Genomic DNA, 19,417 nt, shown 5'->3' with positions numbered 1-19,417 from the left:
TAATAATAAATAGGATATAATTGAAGAAGGAAATTGTACAAAAATACGAGGGAGTGGTTGACACACCGTCAGTGTGGCTTTGTTTATGCTGGAGTGAACATTAGTCTCCGTGCTCTTCCAAACATTTCACAATAATTCAGCGGTTGAGGCAGTGGTATTTAATAACATATATGTTATAAATAATAATAGTACATATCATTAATAACATGTATTATTATTGACATGTATGTTATTAAATACCATTGCCTCAATCACTGCCTCTATCACTCTAGTCACACTCAATCTACAAGCACCAAACACAATGAATTATTGTGAAATGTTTGGAAGAGCAGGGAGACTAAACATTTCACAATAATTCATTGTGTTTGGTGCTTGTAGATTGAGTGTGGCTGGAGTGGTAGAGGCAGTGATTGAGGCAATGGTATTTAATAACATACATGTCAATAATAATACATGTTATTAATGATATGTACTATTATTATTTATAACATATATGAGAGTGGGTGAGATGTTATCAACAAATTTTGTTGAAAATAAGAAAAAGTTTTGGAGTGAGATTAACAAGTTAAGAAAGCCTAGAGAACAAATGGATTTGTCAGTTAAAAATAGGAGAGGAGAGTTATTAAATGGAGAGTTAGAGGTATTGGGAAGATGGAGGGAATATTTTGAGGAATTGTTAAATGTTGATGAAGATAGGGAAGCTGTGATTTCGTGTATAGGGCAAGGAGGAATAACATCTTGTAGGAGTGAGGAAGAGCCAGTTGTGAGTGTGGAGGAAGTTCATAAGGCAGTAGGTAAAATGAAAGGGGGTAAGGCAGCCGGGATTGATGGGATAAAGATAGAAATGTTAAAAGCAGGTGGGGATATAGTTTTGGAGTGGTTGGTGCAATTATTTAATAAATGTATGGAAGAGGGTAAGGTACCTAGGGATTGGCAGAGAGCATGCATAGTTCCTTTGTATAAAGGCAAAGGGGATAAAAGAGAGTGCAAAAATTATAGGGGGATAAGTCTGTTGAGTATACCTGGTAAAGTGTATGGTCGAGTTATAATTGAAAGAATTAAGAGTAAGACGGAAAATAGGATAGCAGATGAACAAGGAGGCTTTAGGAAAGGTAGGGGGTGTGTGGACCAGGTGTTTACAGTGAAACATATAAGTGAACAGTATTTACATAAGGGTAAAGAGGTCTTTGTGGCATTTATGGATTTGGAAAAGGAGTATGACAGGGTGGATAGGGGGGCAATGTGGCAGATGTTGCAAGTGTATGGTGTAGGAGGTAGGTTACTGAAAGCAGTGAAGAGTTTTTACGAGGATAGTGAGGCTCAAGTTAGAGTATGTAGGAAAGAGGGAAATTTTTTCCCAGTAAAAGTAGGCCTTAGACAAGGATGTGTGATGTCACCGTGGTTGTTTAATATATTTATAGATGGGGTTGTAAGAGAAGTAAATGCGAGGGTCTTGGCAAGAGGCGTGGAGTTAAAAGATAAAGAATCACACACAAAGTGGGAGTTGTCACAGCTGCTCTTTGCTGATGACACTGTGCTCTTGGGAGATTCTGAAGAGAAGTTGCAGAGATTGGTGGATGAATTTGGTAGGGTGTGCAAAAGAAGAAAATTAAAGGTGAATACAGGAAAGAGTAAGGTTATGAGGATAACAAAAAGATTAGGTGATGAAAGATTGAATATCAGATTGGAGGGAGAGAGTATGGAGGAGGTGAACGTATTCAGATATTTGGGAGTGGACGTATCAGCAGATGGGTCTATGAAAGATGAGGTGAATCATAGAATTGATGAGGGAAAAAGAGTGAGTGGTGCACTTAGGAGTCTGTGGAGACAAAGAACTTTGTCCTTGGAGGCAAAGAGGGGAATGTATGAGAGTATAGTTTCACCAACGCTCTTATATGGGTGTGAAGCATGGGTGATGAATGTTGCAGCGAGGAGAAGGCTGGAGGCAGTGGAGATGTCATGTCTGAGGGCAATGTGTGGTGTGAATATAATGCAGAGAATTCGTAGTTTGGAAGTTAGGAGGAGGTGCGGGATTACCAAAACTGTTGTCCACAGGGCTGAGGAAGGGTTGTTGAGGTGGTTCGGACATGTAGAGAGAATGGAGCGAAACAGAATGACTTCAAGAGTGTATCAGTCTGTAGTGGAAGGAAGGCGGGGTAGGGGTCGGCCTAGGAAAGGTTGGAGGGAGGGGGTAAAGGAGGTTTTGTGTGCGAGGGGCTTGGACTTCCAGCAGGCATGCGTGAGCGTGTTTGATAGGAGTGAATGGAGACAAATGTTTTTAATACTTGACGTGCTGTTGGAGTGTGAGCAAAGTAACATTTATGAAGGGATTCAGGGAAACCGGCAGGCCGGACTTGAGTCCTGGAGATGGGAAGTACAGTGCCTGCACTCTGAAGGAGGGGTGTTAATGTTGCAGTTTAAAAACTGTAGTGTAAAGCACCCTTCTGGCAAGACAGTGATGGAGTGAATGATGGTGAAAGTTTTTCTTTTTCGGGCCACCCTGCCTTGGTGGGAATCGGCCAGTGTGATAATAAAAAATAAAAATGTTATTAAATACCACTGCCTCAACCGCTGAATTATTGTGAAATGTTTGGAAGAGCAGGGAGACTAATGTTCACTCCAGCATAAACAAAGCCACAATGACGATGTGTCAACCACTCCCTCGTATTTTTGTACAATTTCCTTCTTCAATTATATTGTATTTATTATTATTATTATTATTACTATTGTTATTATTAGCAATAGCAGAAATGTTCGATTCTTTGCTGTGTTCAAGAGTAAACACATGATGTCACCATCTAATACCTTTCCTAATAGCCATTCCAATATACAGTCATGAATGGGTTTACATTATTTATTCCGTAGTTTAATAGCAAATAATGAGCAAACAAAACACTCACCACACTGAGTGGTGGGAGGGCTGGCTGCCAGTTGTGGGGGTCGGAGGGAGGGTAGTAGGGACTCGCAGTGGTGGAGTCTGTGGTATTTAATAACATACATGTTATTAACATACATGTTATTAAATAACATACGTTATTAAAGCATAACATGTAAATATTTAGTACAATTTACGACGTTTTCATGTATTTTATGATTATTCATGGTTCAACAAGTTAAGGAAGCAGTATTGTAATATATTTCCCTACAATATATTGGGGCACCAAACATTCACGGTTTTTCAACATTCACGAGGCTCTTGATCCCCTAACCCTCGCGAATGTTGAGGGAGACCTGTACTTTGTACAGTTATGACCTGCATCCTAGGGATTTCAATATTGTTCACAGCAACCAATGAAAATAATTATATTTACATGGTCATATAAATCAACATTTAATGTAATAATGAAATAAAGCTTCCTTTTATATGATTAAACTACATCATACCTTCAACTCTTGCACTTGATTATGCAATTTACGTCTTGCTTTCTCCCCTTCCCGTTGCTTATGTTCCAACTGCTCTATCTTCTCCTTCTGTTGAGCTACTTGAGCCTCCAGGTCAGATACTCTATCATTGCGATCTTCCAGCAACAATTTTGTTGATGCCAGCTGAGCTTCCATTCCAGCCTGAGCACTTGTCAGGTGAGACACTGTTGACTAAATTAAATTATTAAACATCACCCTATACAAACTCCATTTTAGCGTAATTTTCTCCAATGACTGGAAAATGTAGTTTTCAAAGCAATGTATGCATGAATAATTATTATTAAACACCTCTACTGATAACTGTACTATTTAAAGACCACATACTTCACTGTACTCATTATTAACCCCCACACAGACAAACTAAAGATTAATTGATCTGTACATTTCAACCCCCTGCTGGGATCCTCTTCAGTATTCACATTTAATCTTAACTTCTGTACACTAAGAAATTAGAATGTTGCTTCTATTTTGTTTAACTTTCCTAAAAGAAATGGCATTATAAGGAACAAAGTAGCCCTTGATCACACATGTTAGTGAATGTTATTCACCCCACAGAGAACAAACTGAAATTAGAAATCTTTCACACACCATCAAACTCCATTAGAATTTTTTTTTTTTTTTTTTTTTTTTTTTTTTAAAAAAATACCAATGCCTCTATTTGCCCCAAGTTTTTGCAATGTAAAAATGATAAGAAAGAAGACAGAATACATAAAAAGGAAGAAGGATAAAATATTTATATTTATTAACACATCTGTTGTTTCCCACCAAGGCAGGGTGGCTAAAAAAAGAAAAACTTCCATCATCATTCACTACATCACTATCTTGCAAGAGGCATGCTTACACTACAGTTATAAAATTCCAACATTAACACCCCTCATTCTGAGTGCTGGCACTGCACTTCCCATCTCCAGGAATCAAGTCCGGTCTGCCAGTTTCCCTGAATCCCTTCATAAATGTTACCTTGCTTACACTCCAACAGCTCGTCAAGTCCTAAAAACCATTTGCCTCCATTTGCTCCTAACATGCTCATGCATGCTTACTGAAAGTCCAAGCCCCTCACACACAAAATCTCCTTTACCCCCTCCCTCCAACCTTCCCTAGGCCGACCCCTACCCCGCTTTCCCTCCACTACAGATTTATACACTCTCGAAGTCATTTTATATTTCATTCCATCCTCTCTACATGTCCAAACCATCTCAATAACCCCTCTTCAGCCTTCTGGTTAATAGTTTTGGTAATCCCGCACCTCCTTCTAATCTCCAAACTATAGATTCTCTGCATTATATTCACACTATACAATGCCCTCAGACATGCCTCCAACCTTCTCCTTGTTGCAAGATTCACCACCCATGCCTCACACCCATACAAGAGCATTGGTATAGCTACACTCTCATCATTCCCCTCTTTGCTTTCACGGATAAAGTTCTTTCTCTCCACAGACTTCTCAGTGCACCACTCACCTTTTTCCCCCTCATCAAGTCTATGATTCACCTCATCTTTCACAGACCCACCTGCTGACACGTCCACTCCCAAATACAGTGGTACCTCGGGATATAAACTTAATTCATTCCAGAAGGCTATTCAAGTGCCAATACCGAACAAATTTGTTCCCATTTGAAATAATGTAAATTAGATTAATCTGTTTCAGACCAAAAGCACTTTCATAAATACACTTAGATAATTGTTCGAGTTTTGAGCTGTTCGTATCCCAAGGTACTATTGTATCTGAATACACTCGCCTCCTCCATACTCTCTCCCTCCAATCTGATATCCAATCTTCCGTTACGTAATTTTTTTGTTATTCTCATCACCTTACTCTTTCCTAAATTCATTTTTAATATCCTTCTTTTACATACCCTACCTAACTCATCAACGAACCTCTGGAACTTCTCTTCGGAATCTCCCAAAAGCAGTGTCATCAGCAAAGGGCAACTGTGACAACTCCCACTTTGTGTTAGATTCTTTATCTTTTAACCCCACACGTCTTGCCAATACCCGAGCATTCACTTCTCTTACGACTCCATCTACAAATACACTACCATCCGACTTACGACCTGCTCGACTTACGACCACTCGACTTACGACCGTGTTTTTTAATGCCTAATTTCTGGGAAATAAACAACTATTTGTGTTGTACAGTGTTTATCCTAAACCTTACAGTATAAAATACAGTACTAACAGCATAAAAAGTAAAGTAAAACATGAAATACCAAAATAAAACAATAAAATAAAGCCATTACAAAAATGTTTTGTTGATATTCAGTAGTAAAGTTCGACTTACGACCATTTCGACTTACAACCGGTTTCTCGGAACCGAACTCGGTCGTAAGTCGGATGGTAGGTGTAAACGTATATTGAACAATCATGGTGACATCACACATCCCTGTCTAAGGCTTAATTTTACTGGGAAATAATCTTCCTCTCGCCTACATACTTTAACCTGAGCCTCACTATCCTCATGAAGACTTCACTGCGTTCAATAACCAACCTCTTACTCCATACATTTGCAACATCTGCAACAGTGCCCCTTATCCACCCTATCATACGCCTTTTCCAAATCCATAAATTCCACAAAAACCTCTTTACCCTTATCTAAATACTGTTTACCTATGTTTCACTGTAAATACTTGGTCTACAAACTCCCTACCCTTCCTAAAGCCTCCTTATTTATCTGCTATCCTGCTCTTCATCATACTCTTAATTCTTTCAATAATAACTCTACCATACACTTTACCAGGTATACTCAACAGACTTTTTTTTAACACATCAGCTGTTTCCCACCGAGGCAAGGTGACCCATAAAGAAAGAAAAATACTTTCATCATTCAACCTTTCACCATCACTCATACATAATCACTGTCTTTGCAGAGGCACTCAGATACAACAGTTTGGATGTCCCTTCAAACTGCCAATATCCAAAGCCCCTCCTTTAAAGTGCAGGCATTGTACTTACCATTGCCAGGACTCAAGATCAGCTAACCAGTTTCCCTGAATCCTTTAAAAAAATATTACCCTACTCACACTCCAACAGCTCGTCAAGTTCCAAAAACCATTCGTCTCCATTCACTCCTATCTAACACACTCACGCATGCTGCTGGAAGTCCAAGCCCCTCGCCCACAAAACCTCCTTTACCCCCTCCCCCCAACCTTTTTGAGGACGACCCCTACCCCTCCTTCCTTTCCCTACATATTTATATGATCTCCAAGTCATTCTACTTTGTTCCATTCTTTCTCAATGACCAAACCACCTCAACAACCCCTCTTCAGCCCTCTGACTAATACTTTTATTACTCCACACCTCCTCCTAATTTCCACACTCCGAATTCTGTGCATAACATTTGCACAACACATTGCCCTTAGACAGGACACCTCCACTGCTTCCACCCACCATATACGAATGTTGGTACCACTAAACAGTGGAACCTCAAATTTCAAACTTAATCCGTTCCAGGAGCTAGTTCTAAATTTGAAAAGTTTGAAAAGCGAAGCAATATTTCCCATAAGAAATAATGGAAATACAATTAATCCGTTCCAGAAACCCAAAAATATTCACAAAAAAAAAAAAAAAAAAATTTTAACAACTCGGCCGTCTCCCACCGAGGCAGGGTGACCCAAAAAAGAAAGAAAATCCCCAAAAAGAAAATACTTTCATCATCATTCAACTCTTTCACCTCACTCACACACAATCACTGTTTTTGCAGAGGTGCTCTGAACACAACAGCTTAGAAGCATATACGTATAAAGATACACAACATATCCCTCCAAACCGTCAATATCCTGAACCCCTCCTTTAGAGTGCAGGCGTTGTACTTCCCATTTTAAGGACTCAAGTCCAGCTATATAAAAATAACCAGTTTCCATGAATCCCTTCACTAAATATTACCCTGCTCACACTCCAACAGTTCGTCAGGTCCCAAATATCATTCGTCTCCATTCACTCCTATGGAACACACTCACGCACGCCTGCTGGAAGTCCAAGCCCCTCACCCACAAAACCTCCCTTACCCCTTCTTTCCAACCTTTTCAAGGACGACCCCTACCCCACCTTCCTTCCCCTACAGATTTAAATGCTCTCCATGTCATTCTACTTTGATCCATTCTCTCTAAATGACCAAACCACCTCAACAACCCCTCTTCTGCCCTCTGACTAATACCTTTATTAACTCCACACCTTCTCCTAATTTCCACACTCTGAATTTTCTGCATAATATTTACACCACACACTGCCCTTAGACAGGACATCTCCACTGCCTCCAACCACCTCCTCGCTGCTGTATTCACAACCCAAGCTTCACACCCATGTAAGAGTGTTGGTACTACTATACTTTCATACATTACCTTCTTTGCCTCCATAGATAACATTTTTTGTCTCCACATATACCTCAATGCACCACTCACCTTTTTTTCCCTCATCAATTCTATGATTAACCTCATCCTTCATAAATCCATCCGCTGACACGTCAACTCCCAAGTATCTGAAAACATTCACTTATTCCATATTCCTCCTCCCCAATATGATGTCCAATTTTTCTTTATCTAAATCATTTGATACCCTCATCAATTTACTCTTTTCTATGTTCACTTTCAACTTTCTACCTTTACACACACACTCAAACTCATCCACTAACCTTTGCAATTTTTCTTTAGAATCTCCCATAAGCACAGTATCATCAGCAAAAAGCAACTTTGTCAATTCACATTTTGTATTTTATTTCCCATAATTTAATCCCACTCCTCTCCCGAACACCCTAGCATTTACTTCTTTTACAACCCCATCTATAAATGTATTAAACAACCATGATGACATTACACATCCCTGTCTAAGACCTACTTTTACCGGGAAGTAGTCTCCCTCTCTTCTACACAGCCTAACCTGAGCCTCACTATCCTCATAAAAACTCTTTACAGCATTTAGTAACTTACCACCTATTCCATATACTTACAACATCTGCCACATTGCTCCCCTATCCACTCTATCATATGCCTTTTCTAAATCCATAAATGCAATAAAAACTTCCCTACCTTTATCTAAATACTGTTCACATATATGCTTCAATGTAAACACTTGATCTACACATCCCCTACCCACTCTGAAGCCTCCTTGCTCATCCACAATCCTACATACTGTCTTACCTCTAATTCTTTCAATTATAACCCTACCATACACTTTTCCTGGTATACTCAGTAAACTTATTCCTCTATAATTTTTACAATCTCTTTTGTCCCCCTTCCCTTTATATAAAGGGACTATACATGCTCTCTGCCAATCTCTAGGCACCTTCCCCTCTTTCATACATTTTATTTTTTATTTATTTATTATCACACCGGCCGATTCCCACCAAGGCAGGGTGGCCCGAAAAAGAAAAACTTTCACCATCATTCACTCCATCACTGTCTTGCCAGAAGGGTGCTTTACACTACAGTTTTTAAACTGCAACATTAACACCCCTCCTTCAGAGTGCAGGCACTGTACTTACATTTATTAAACAAAAATACCAACCACTCCAACACTATTTCCACTTCCCCCCCCCTGCTTTTAACATTTCTGTCATGATCCCGTCAGTTCCAGCTGCTTTACCCCCTTTCATTCTACGTAATGCCTCACGCACCTCCACTACACTCACATCCTGTTCTTCGTCACTCCTAAAAGATGGTATACCTCCCTGGCCAGTGCATGAAATTACCGCCTCCCTTTCTTCGTCGACATTTAAAAGTTCCTCAAAATATGGATGGAGTGATGGAGTGAATGATGGTGAAAGTTTTTCTTTTTCGGGTCACCCTGCCTTGGTGGGAATCGGCCAGTGTGATAATAATAAAAAAATAATAATAATAATAATAATAAAAATATCTACCCAAAACCTCCATATCCCCATCTACTAACTCCCCTACTCTGTTTTTAACTGACAAATTCATTTGTTCCCTAGGCTTTCTTAACTTGTTTAACTCACTCCAAAATTTTTTCTGATTTTCATTAAAATTTCTTGACAGTGCATCTCCCACACTATCATCTGCTCTCCTTTTGCACTCTCGCCACTCTCTTCACCTTTCTTTTACTCTCCATATACTCTACTCTTCTTATAACGCTTCTGCTTTGTAAAAACCTCTCATAAGCTAACTTTTTCTCTTTTATCACACCCTTTACTTCATCATTCCACCAATCACTCCTCTTTCCTCCTGCACCCACCCTCCTATAACCACAAACTTCTGCTCCACATTCTAATACTGCATTTTTAAAACTATTCCAACCCCCCTACTGCTCATACTTGCACCAGTCCACCTTTCTGCCAATACAGTGGACCCCCGGTTAACGATATTTTTTCATTCCAGAAGTATGTTCAGGTGCCAGTACTGACAGAATTTGTTCCCATAAGGAATATTGTGAAGTAGATTAGTCCATTTCAGACCCCCAAACATACACGTACAAACACACTTACATAATTGGTCGCATTGGGAGGAGATCGTTAAGCGGGGGTCCACTGTAGTTGCTTATATCTCACCCGAACTTCCTCCTCCCTTAGTTTATACACTCTCACCTCCCTCTTACTTCTTGTTGCCATTTTCCTCTTTTCCCATCTACCTCTTACTCTAACTGTAGCTACAACTAAATAATGGTCCGATATGTCAGTTGCCCCTCTATAAACGTGTACATCCTGGAGCCTACCCATCAACCTTTTATCCACCAATACATAATCTAACAAACTACTTTCATTACATGCAATATCATACCTTGTACATTTATTTATTTATACTCTTCTTCATAAAATATGTGTTACTTCTTAGCAAACCTCTTTCTACACAAAGCTCAATTAAAGGCTCCCCATTTTTCATTTACCCCTGGCACCCGAAATACATTTTATAGAGATTAATTATAGTTTTACATACACACAACACATATGATGTACAATTATGTATTAATATATTTAGCCCTTTGACTGTTTTGGTCGTATATAAACGTCTTACGAGCCAGTGTTTCGGATGTATTAATTCACAAATTCTAGTGGCTTCAAATCAAGCAGGAGAAAGCTGGTAGGCCCACATGTGAAAGAATGGGTCTGTGGTGTTAGTGTGCACCACATAAAAAGAATCCTGCAGCACGCAGTGCATAATGAAAAAAAAAAAAACTTACTTTTTTTGGATTAAATCGCCGACTTTGAGTTGTATTTTCGTATAGTATTTATCATTGTATTCTCGTTTTCATGGTCTCACGTGATAAAATGGAAAACATATTACAGAAATAGAGATGATTTTGATTAGTTTCACGATGAAAACGACCTTGTAATTGAGCTCAAAGTAGCGGAAATATTCGATTTTTACCAATGTTCAGGAGTAAGCAAATCACACCACACGTCCAATGCACGTCAACTGGGGAGTCTAATATTCTTTCACTAGTGCACTGGTATTATTTATACTATTTTTACAATAATGCAGTAGTCTGCATAACAGTCAATTTTGCATTTTTTGTATGAATAAAAAATCAAAATAAAAAGCAATAGTAATATAAGAGGGGCCTAGAGATGCGACTAATGAACAGAGGATGTTATTTTACTGCCAAGAATGTCTACATTGTTTATTCTGGACCCTATCTTGAAATTGGCATCATTTTTAATTTGTGTGAAACTGGCCAAATTGCCAATTTCTGACCACTTTATTGGGTAGTTCAAATCGGTAAATGGGTGGTTTCTTGTACTCAACAGATAGAAAAATGGAGTTCTAAAGAAATAGCTATGAGTTTGGTCAACTGGAACAACAGAATTGGCCAAAAACAGGGCTCAAAGTTGGCGAAATCGCCAATGCATATATGTCGCCGAGACCCCTCACTTCGCGGGAGTGTAATTCCGTGAGTTTTCGACCAAATTTTGCATTTTTGGTGTCAATACCATCAGGAATAGATTCTCTATCATTTCATAAGAAAAAAAATTTCTTTTTTTTTCCAAAAATTTTGCAACATAGAATGACAGTTTCAGAAAGGGGCTTGCGACAGTCAAAGGGTTAAATAAACATATAAAATAACATTTTTACTTACCTTTATTGAAGACTGATAATGGCATGTAGAAGACAGGGAGGAGGAGAGAGGGAGCTGGGGTTAGTGTTTGGAAGGGGAATCCCCCTCCATAAGGACTTTATGTATTAAAGCCCTCTCTGGGGTTATTTCCCTTTCTGTCTTTTAATGTCACTAGGACCAGCTTGAGAGTCACTGGACCCCTGTCTCACAAAGTAACTGTCCACAGTCCTCTGTTTCTGGCACCTCCTTAACCCTTTCAGGGTCCGTCCCGTAGATCAACGGCTTTACGTTGAGTGTCTAAACCGTAGATCTATGCCAAAATTCTAGCGCTGTCAAATTTAGCGCGAAAACGCTCATAGGCCTACATGTGAGAGAACGGGTCTGTGTGGTGGGTGTGCGCCATAAACAAAAAATCTAGGCGCCCGCATAGCATTGTGGGAACGCAGGCTCAGTTACCCTTGTTCACCATGCCTCGATGCAAGTCAGCTCTCACTCCCCGGAAAATTGGGACTCTCCTCTTCCTATCTGATAGGTCTGACACTGATGGAAGTGGAAATGAAGACGAATTCTACGGCTTTGATCAGTTAGTGACCGAAAAGAATGACCAGGATATCGATAATAGTGCAGAAAACCCTGACGATCCTCAACCTTCTACCTCTGGTGTGGGCACTCGTGACTCACGGTCGGTTGTTCCTCATCGCAAGAGAAAACTAATATTTTCGCGTGGCCAGGCCTCTGACTTCAGTAATCATGATGATGATAGTGACGTGGACTGTGATTTTATTGCGCTCGACGATCAATCGAGTAGTGATAGTGAGGAATCATATTCACCAGTGAAGCGTCGGTATGTTCACCGCCGCATGCGCTCGGGTAGTGTACCCTATGCTGTGCCCAGGGGACGGAGTACATCCCGGAGTACATCCCGTGGCCCAACACCAGTTTTAGGTAGTGATAGTGAGGATGATGTGGCTACACTTGGCATGGATAGACCACAGGCATCAGTGGATGGTGTTAGTGGTGATGATAGTGGCACCGCCATGCGTGACTCACCAGGCCACGCTGGGACCCACGCTGCTGACTCGTCAGTTCAAGGACAAAGCGGAGCGCCAGCCACCAGCCCACCACAACCACAACCACCCGCACAACCAGCCTATGATGTCCAGTATCCACCAGCAAACCGTATGTGGGATTGGCAGCAAAATCCCAATTTTGTTCCCAAGCCTCACCACTTTGATGATTCTCAAAGTGGAATTCTACCTACTTGTCCCCTTGGAACCACGGCCAATGAACTGGAATTCTTTGAAATTTTCTTTGACCAGCCATTGATGGAAATTATTGTCAGGGAAAGTAATAAGTATTTTGAGTACACCATGGCAAATACGATCTAATCACCACATTCAAGACTACACAGGTGGAAAGAGACGACTGTTGCAGAAATGTATTTGCTTTTTGCAACAATAATGCTTATGCCTCACGTCTATAAGCATAATATAAAAGCATACTGGTCCACAGATCGGCTAATTTCTACCCCGGTCTTCAGTGAAATCATACCAGTGAACAGGTTTATCTTACTCTTACGTATGTTGCACTTCTCTGACAAAACCAGGCCTGACAGAAGTGACAGGTTATACAAGATTAGAAATGTTTTCATGTATCTCAAACAAAAGTTCAGCATATACTTTTATCCATTCAAGAATCTTGTAATTGACGAGTCTTTGATTTTGTTCAAAGGTAGACTGTCATTCAAGCAGTATATACCGAGCAAGAGGAAACGCTTTGGTATAAAACTGTTTGTACTCTGTGATTGTGACAGTGGCCTGGTGTTGGATATTGTTGTATACACGGGTAGTAAAACATTGAAAGATACCAAGATGTTATTGGGTATCTCAGGTGACGTAGTGAGAAACATGATGGCACCTATCTTGGTAAGGGGCATACATTATATACCGATAACTGGTACACAAGCCCATTACTCAGTGATTTCATGCGAGTGAACAAGACAGATTTGTGTGGCACAGTGCGTTCTAATTGTAAACATATGCCCAGGCTCAACGCAGGTGCTCGTGGTGATGACGTGCAGGTGTTTACTGCCAATGACATCATGGCATTACGGTGGCATGACAAACGAGATGTCACATTGTTGACAACCATTCACCGTAATGAAATGCAAGACAGTGGCAAAGTTGATCGAGTGACTAATGAACGTATTCGAAAACCAGTGACAGTGACTGATTATACACAAAACATGCGCTTGGTTGACAAATGTGACATGCAGATTGGTTTTGTTGATTGTGTTCGTAAGAGTTACAAGTGGTACATGAAACTTTTCTTCCATCTCATGGACATTTCAATGCTCAATGCATATAATATGTACCAAATAAAGACTGGCAACAGACCACCGTATGGTGAATTTTGTTTGTCTGTTGTCAGACAACTCATAATGAAGTACCAGGTAACAACACCTGCTATACAACACGGTCCTCGAATTCCTCAGGATACACCCAAGAATTTGAGGAGGGAAGGTGATCATTTCATAATACAACTTCCTTCAACTCAGAAGAAATTTGCTCAGAAGAGATGCATCGTCTGTGCACAAACAAAAAGACGGCAACAAAGACGCAAAGACACTCGGTTTATGTGTGAGGAATGTAAGGTGCCTCTGTGCATGGTGCCTTGTTTCAAGGAGTTCCACAAGCTCCAGCAGTTCTAAAACCATGTCCAGTAATTGTAAATATGTAAATATATAATAGAACATTAGTATTATACAAGATTTGTGCATGTTTATTGTAATAAACAACAGTGGTAAACAATATGATAATAACTTTAGTGCGGTTATTGTGTTCAATACAGTGAGTTTATATATATACATTATATACAGTATTGGTCTCTCAGGCCCCAAATGTTAGTAGGAATAGAAAAAAATTGGAAAAAAAAAAGAAAAAAACAACAAAAACCGCAAAATAATGTAATGTGCGTATGTGGAATTCGTCGATGTTGCCGCCACCACATCATTTTCGACAAACTTCTTGGCACTGTATCTCGGTAAGTACTGATCAGAATTTTTTTTTTTGTCTTATTACCTTCACAAAAATATGCTCTTTAATTCTGTAAGAAAAAATAATTTTTTTTTTTTTCAAAATTTCTTGGACACTGGAGCACCACTTCAGATTTTGGCCTTGGACCCTGAAGGGGTTAAGATTTCCCTAAAATGGGACATGGTTCTGTCACTGAACTTGTTGCAAAGATGGCTTGTTTCAGCTTGCTCAGGGTAGTACTTCTCCACAAACATTTGGACATCATTCCACTTGGTGCAAATCTCCTTAATCTTCAAATCGGCATGCAACTTCCTTGCCTTTGCACAAATAATCGTCTCTGAAACACTATCACCTGCCATCTCTTTATCACTGATCCACACCAGCAACAACTTCTCAACCTGATCGATTGTCTGTGGTCTTTCTTTGGTTAGCATATTAACACCTTTCGCAACATCAGCTTCCTTGATTTGTTCTTTCTTTGCCAGGATAGAAGCGAAGCGATGGTTGACTTGTTTTTTCCATACATCCTGGCAAGCTCAACAAGTTCCACACCACTCTCATACTTCTGTATTTCTTCCTTCTTCACATCTATGGTGTTTCTCACTTTCTTTACCACAGGAGCACCACTATCAAGTTTCTTTGGGCCCATGGTAGCTTATTTCAGTCCCACAAGCACTAAACACAGTGAATTAATCTTAAAATGTTTGAAGGAGACCGCAGGTTAGTGTTCACTCAAGCATCAACAAAACCAGACTGGCTCACAGGGACGCGAACAGAGCAGGCTGGTGGACAGGTCCAGTACCCGGTGGTTCGAAAAAAGGAGAGAGTTCAATAATGGGAACGAAGTTGGTTCGAAAAAAGCGGCCAATTTTCAAAGAGTTCGATAAGCGATACATTCGGAATTTGAGGTTCCACTGTACTTTCATACATTCCTTTCTTTGCTTCCATGGATAACGTGTTTTGTCTCCACAGATACCTCAACACAGCACTCACTTTTTCCTTCATCAATTCTATGGTTAACCTCATCCTTCATAAACCCATCTGCTGACAAGTCAACTCCCAAATATCTGAAAACATTCACATCTTCCATACTCCCTCTCTCCAATGTGATATTCATTTTTCTTTATCTAAATCATTCGATACCCTCATCACCTTACTCTTATCTATGTTCACTTTCAACTTTCTACCTTTACACACCTTCCCAAACTCATCCACTAACTTTTCTATAGAATCTCCCAAAAGCACAGCATCATCAGCAAAAAGTAACTGTGTCAACTTCCATTTTGTATTTGATTCCCCATAATTTAATCCCACCCCTCCCCCCAAAACCCTAGCATTTACTTCTTTTACAACCCCATCTATAAACACATTAAACAACCATGGTGACATTACACATCCCTGTCTAAGACCTTTTACTGTGAAGTAATCTCTCTCCTACACACCCTAACCTGAGCCTCACTATCCTCATAAAAACTCCTTACAGCATTTAGTAGCTTACTACCTATTCCATACACTTGCAACATCTGCCACACTGCTCCCCTATCCACTATCATATGCCTTTTCTAAATCCATAAATGCAATGAAAACTTCCCCACCTTTACCTAAATACTGTTCACATCTATCGTCATCAACATTTAACAATTCATCAAAATATCCCCTCCATTGTCACTTGCTTCAATGTAGACTTGATTTACACAGCCCCTACCCACTGTAAAGCCTCCTTGCTCATCTGCATTCCTACTCTCTGTCTTACCTCTAATTCTTTCAATAATTACACTACCATACACTTTACCTGGTATTCACAGTAAGCTTTTTTTTTTTCAACAGGTCAGCCGTTTCCCACCGAGGCAGGGTGACCCAAAAAGAAAGGAAATCCCCAAAAAGAAAATAATTTCATCATTATTCAACACTTTCACCTCACTCATACATAATCAGTCTTTGCAGAGGCGCTCAGATACGACAATTTAGAAGTCTCTCCAAACTGTCAATATCCCAGACCCCTCCTTTAAAGTGAACGCACTGTACTTCCCATTTCCAGGACCCAAGTCCAGCTAAATCTATAATAGCCGGTTTCCCTGAATCCCTTCACTAAATATTACCCTGCCCACACTCCAACAGCTCGTCAAGTCCCAAAAACCACTCATCTCCATTTACTCCCATTTAACACACTCGCACAAGCTTGTTGGGAATGCAAGCCCCTTGCCCACAAAACCTCCTTTACCTCTCCCTCCAACCTTTTCGAGGACGACCCCTACCCCTCCTTCCTTCCCCTACAGATTTATACGCTAAGTCATTCTACTTTCATCCATTCTCTCTAAATGACCAAGCCACCTCAACAACCCCTCTTCAGCACTCTTATTTCCCTTATTTCCATGCGTGAGCGTGTTTGATAGGAGTGAATGGAGACAAATGGTTTTTAATACTTGACGTGCTGTTGGAGTGTGAGCAAAGTAACATTTATGAAGGGATTCAGGGAAACCGGCAGGCCGGACTTGAGTCCTGGAGATGGGAAGTACAGTGCCTGCACTCTGAAGGAGGGGTGTTAATGTTGCAGTTTAAAAACTGTAGTGTAAAGCACCCTTCTGGCAAGACAGTGATGGAGTGAATGATGGTGAAAGTTTTTCTTTTTCGGGCCACCCTGCCTTGGTGGGAATCGGCCGGTGTGATAATAAATATAATAAATTTTTACAATCTCTTTTCTCCCCTTTGCCTTTATACAAAGGAGCTATGCTTGCTCTCTGCCAATCCCTAGGTACCTTACCCTCTTCCATACATTTATTAAATTAAAGCACTAACCACTCCAAACCCATATCCCTACCTGCTTTTAACATTTCTATCTTTTTCCCATCAATACCAGCTGCTTTACCGTAACCCTTTCATTCTACCCAATGCCCTACACATTTCCCCCACACTCACAACTGGCTCTTCTTCACTCCTGTACGATGTTATTCCTCCTTGCCCTATACACGAAATCACAGCTTCCTCATCTTCAACAACATTTAACAATTCCTCAAAATATTCCCTCCGACTTCCTGATACCTCTAACTCTCCTCTCCTATTTTTAACTAACAAATCCATTCCTTCCTAAGGTTTTCTCAACTTAATTGATCTTACTCCAAAACTTTTTCTTATTCTCAACAAAATTTATTGATAACATTTCACCCACTCTCTCATTTGCTCTCTTTTTACAACGCTTCACCACTTTCTTAACCTCTTCTTTTTCTCTATATACTCCTCCCTCCTTGCATCACTTCTACTTTGTAAAAACCTCTCATACTCTCTCTTACTATTCTCTTATCATCATCATTCCACCAATCGCTCTTCTTCCCTCCTGCACCCACTTTCCTGTAACCACAAACTTCTGCTGAACACTCTAACACTATATTCTTAAACTTACCACATACATCTTCTATCCCATTGCCTATACTCACACTAGCCCATCTGTCCTCCAACAGTTGTTTATATCTTACCCTAACTGCCTCCTCCTTCAGTTTATAAACCTTCACCTCTCTCTTACTTGCTGCTTCCATTTCCCTTGTATCCCATCTCCCTTTTACTCTCACTGTAGCTACAACTAAAATGTGATCTGATATATCTGTGGCCCCTCTATAACATGTGCATCCTGAAGTCTACCCAACAGTCTTTTATCTACCAATACGTATCCAACAAACTACTGTCATTACACCCTATATCACATCCTGTATACAGTGGACCCCCGGTATTCGATGGCATCGGTATATGTTAAATTCGGTATTCGATACATTTTAACGCCAAAATTCTGCCTCGCCACTCGTTAAAAAACCCACCACACGCGATTCGTCTGGGACGCGTCCACGTGAGTGCCAGTGTTTACAAGCCAGCCAGTGTGCTCGCATCTAAGCATACATTCGGTACATTCCATATTATCACAGTGTTTTTGGTGCTTGTTTCTGCAAAATAAGTCACCATGGGTCCCAAGAAAGCTTCTAGTGCCAACCCTGTGGTAAAAAGGGTGAGAATTAGTATGGAAATTAAGAAAGATTTTGAAGGGTTTAGGGCTAACCCTGAGAAGCCTATGCCAGTTGTGGAATCCATTGTGCCTACTTCAAAAATTAAGGAAATGTGTGCAAAGTGGGTTGAACTGCAAACCTTTATGGATGAAAATCACCCAAACACAGCTATTGCAAGCCGTGTTGGTGACTATTACAATGACAATGATGTGGCCCATTTTAGACAAATCGTAAAGGAACGGGAGGTACAGAGCTCTATGGACAGATTTGTTGTGCAACAGAGGTCCAGTGACTCTCAAGCTGGTCCTAGTGGCATTAAAAGAAGGGAAGTAACCCTGGAAAAGGACTTGCTACCTCAGGTCCTAATGGAAGGGGATTCCCCTTCTAAACAATAAGTTCGACACTCTCCCCTCCTCCCATCCCATCAATCATCACCAGATTTTCATTAAACGTAAGTGTCATGTATTCTATTGTTAGTAGAGTACTACTAACTGTGCATGTCTTCTTCAGTTTGTGTGCATTTAACTTAATATTTCATGTGGTAAAACTTTTTTTTTATAGTACTTTTGGGTGTCTTGCACGGATTAATTTGATTTCCATTATTTCTTATGGGGAAAATGAATTCGCCTTCCGATAATTTTGGCATACGATGAGCTCTCAGGAACGGATTAATATCATATACCGGGGGTCCACTGTACTTATTTATCCGCTTTCTTAAATATGTTACCTATAACCAAACCCCTTTCTATACAAAGGTCAATCAAATACTCCCCATTATCATTTACACCTGCCACCCCAAACTTACCTACCACACCCTCTCTAAACACTTCTCCTACTTTAGCATTTAGGTCCCCTACCACAATTACTCTCTCACTTGGCTCAAAAGTTCCTACACACTTGCTTAACATCTCCTAGAATCTCTCTCTCTCTCTCTCCTCTATGCTCCTCTCTTCTCAAGGTGAATACACA

General features: G+C 40.2%; 1 protein-coding gene across 1 annotated transcript in view; it reads right to left on the bottom strand.

Annotated features, from left to right (window-relative positions):
- Positions 1 to 3,363: 3,363 nt before the first annotated feature.
- LOC128694427 (carboxy-terminal kinesin 2-like) overlaps positions 3,364 to 19,417 on the bottom strand; it is a 63,289-nt gene continuing 47,235 nt past the window's right edge. Inside the window, exon 8 of the mRNA XM_070097964.1 lies at positions 3,364 to 3,594. Coding sequence (XP_069954065.1) covers positions 3,379 to 3,594 — 216 coding nt within the window. The 3' untranslated portion in view covers positions 3,364 to 3,378. The remainder of the gene's footprint in view (positions 3,595 to 19,417) is intronic.

This window comes from Cherax quadricarinatus, chromosome 60, assembly GCF_038502225.1.
Source record: "Cherax quadricarinatus isolate ZL_2023a chromosome 60, ASM3850222v1, whole genome shotgun sequence".
Taxonomy (NCBI): Eukaryota; Metazoa; Arthropoda; class Malacostraca; order Decapoda; family Parastacidae; genus Cherax; species Cherax quadricarinatus.
The sequence above is the reverse complement of the archived record's forward strand: the minus strand, read 5'-3'. Positions and strand labels throughout refer to the sequence as shown.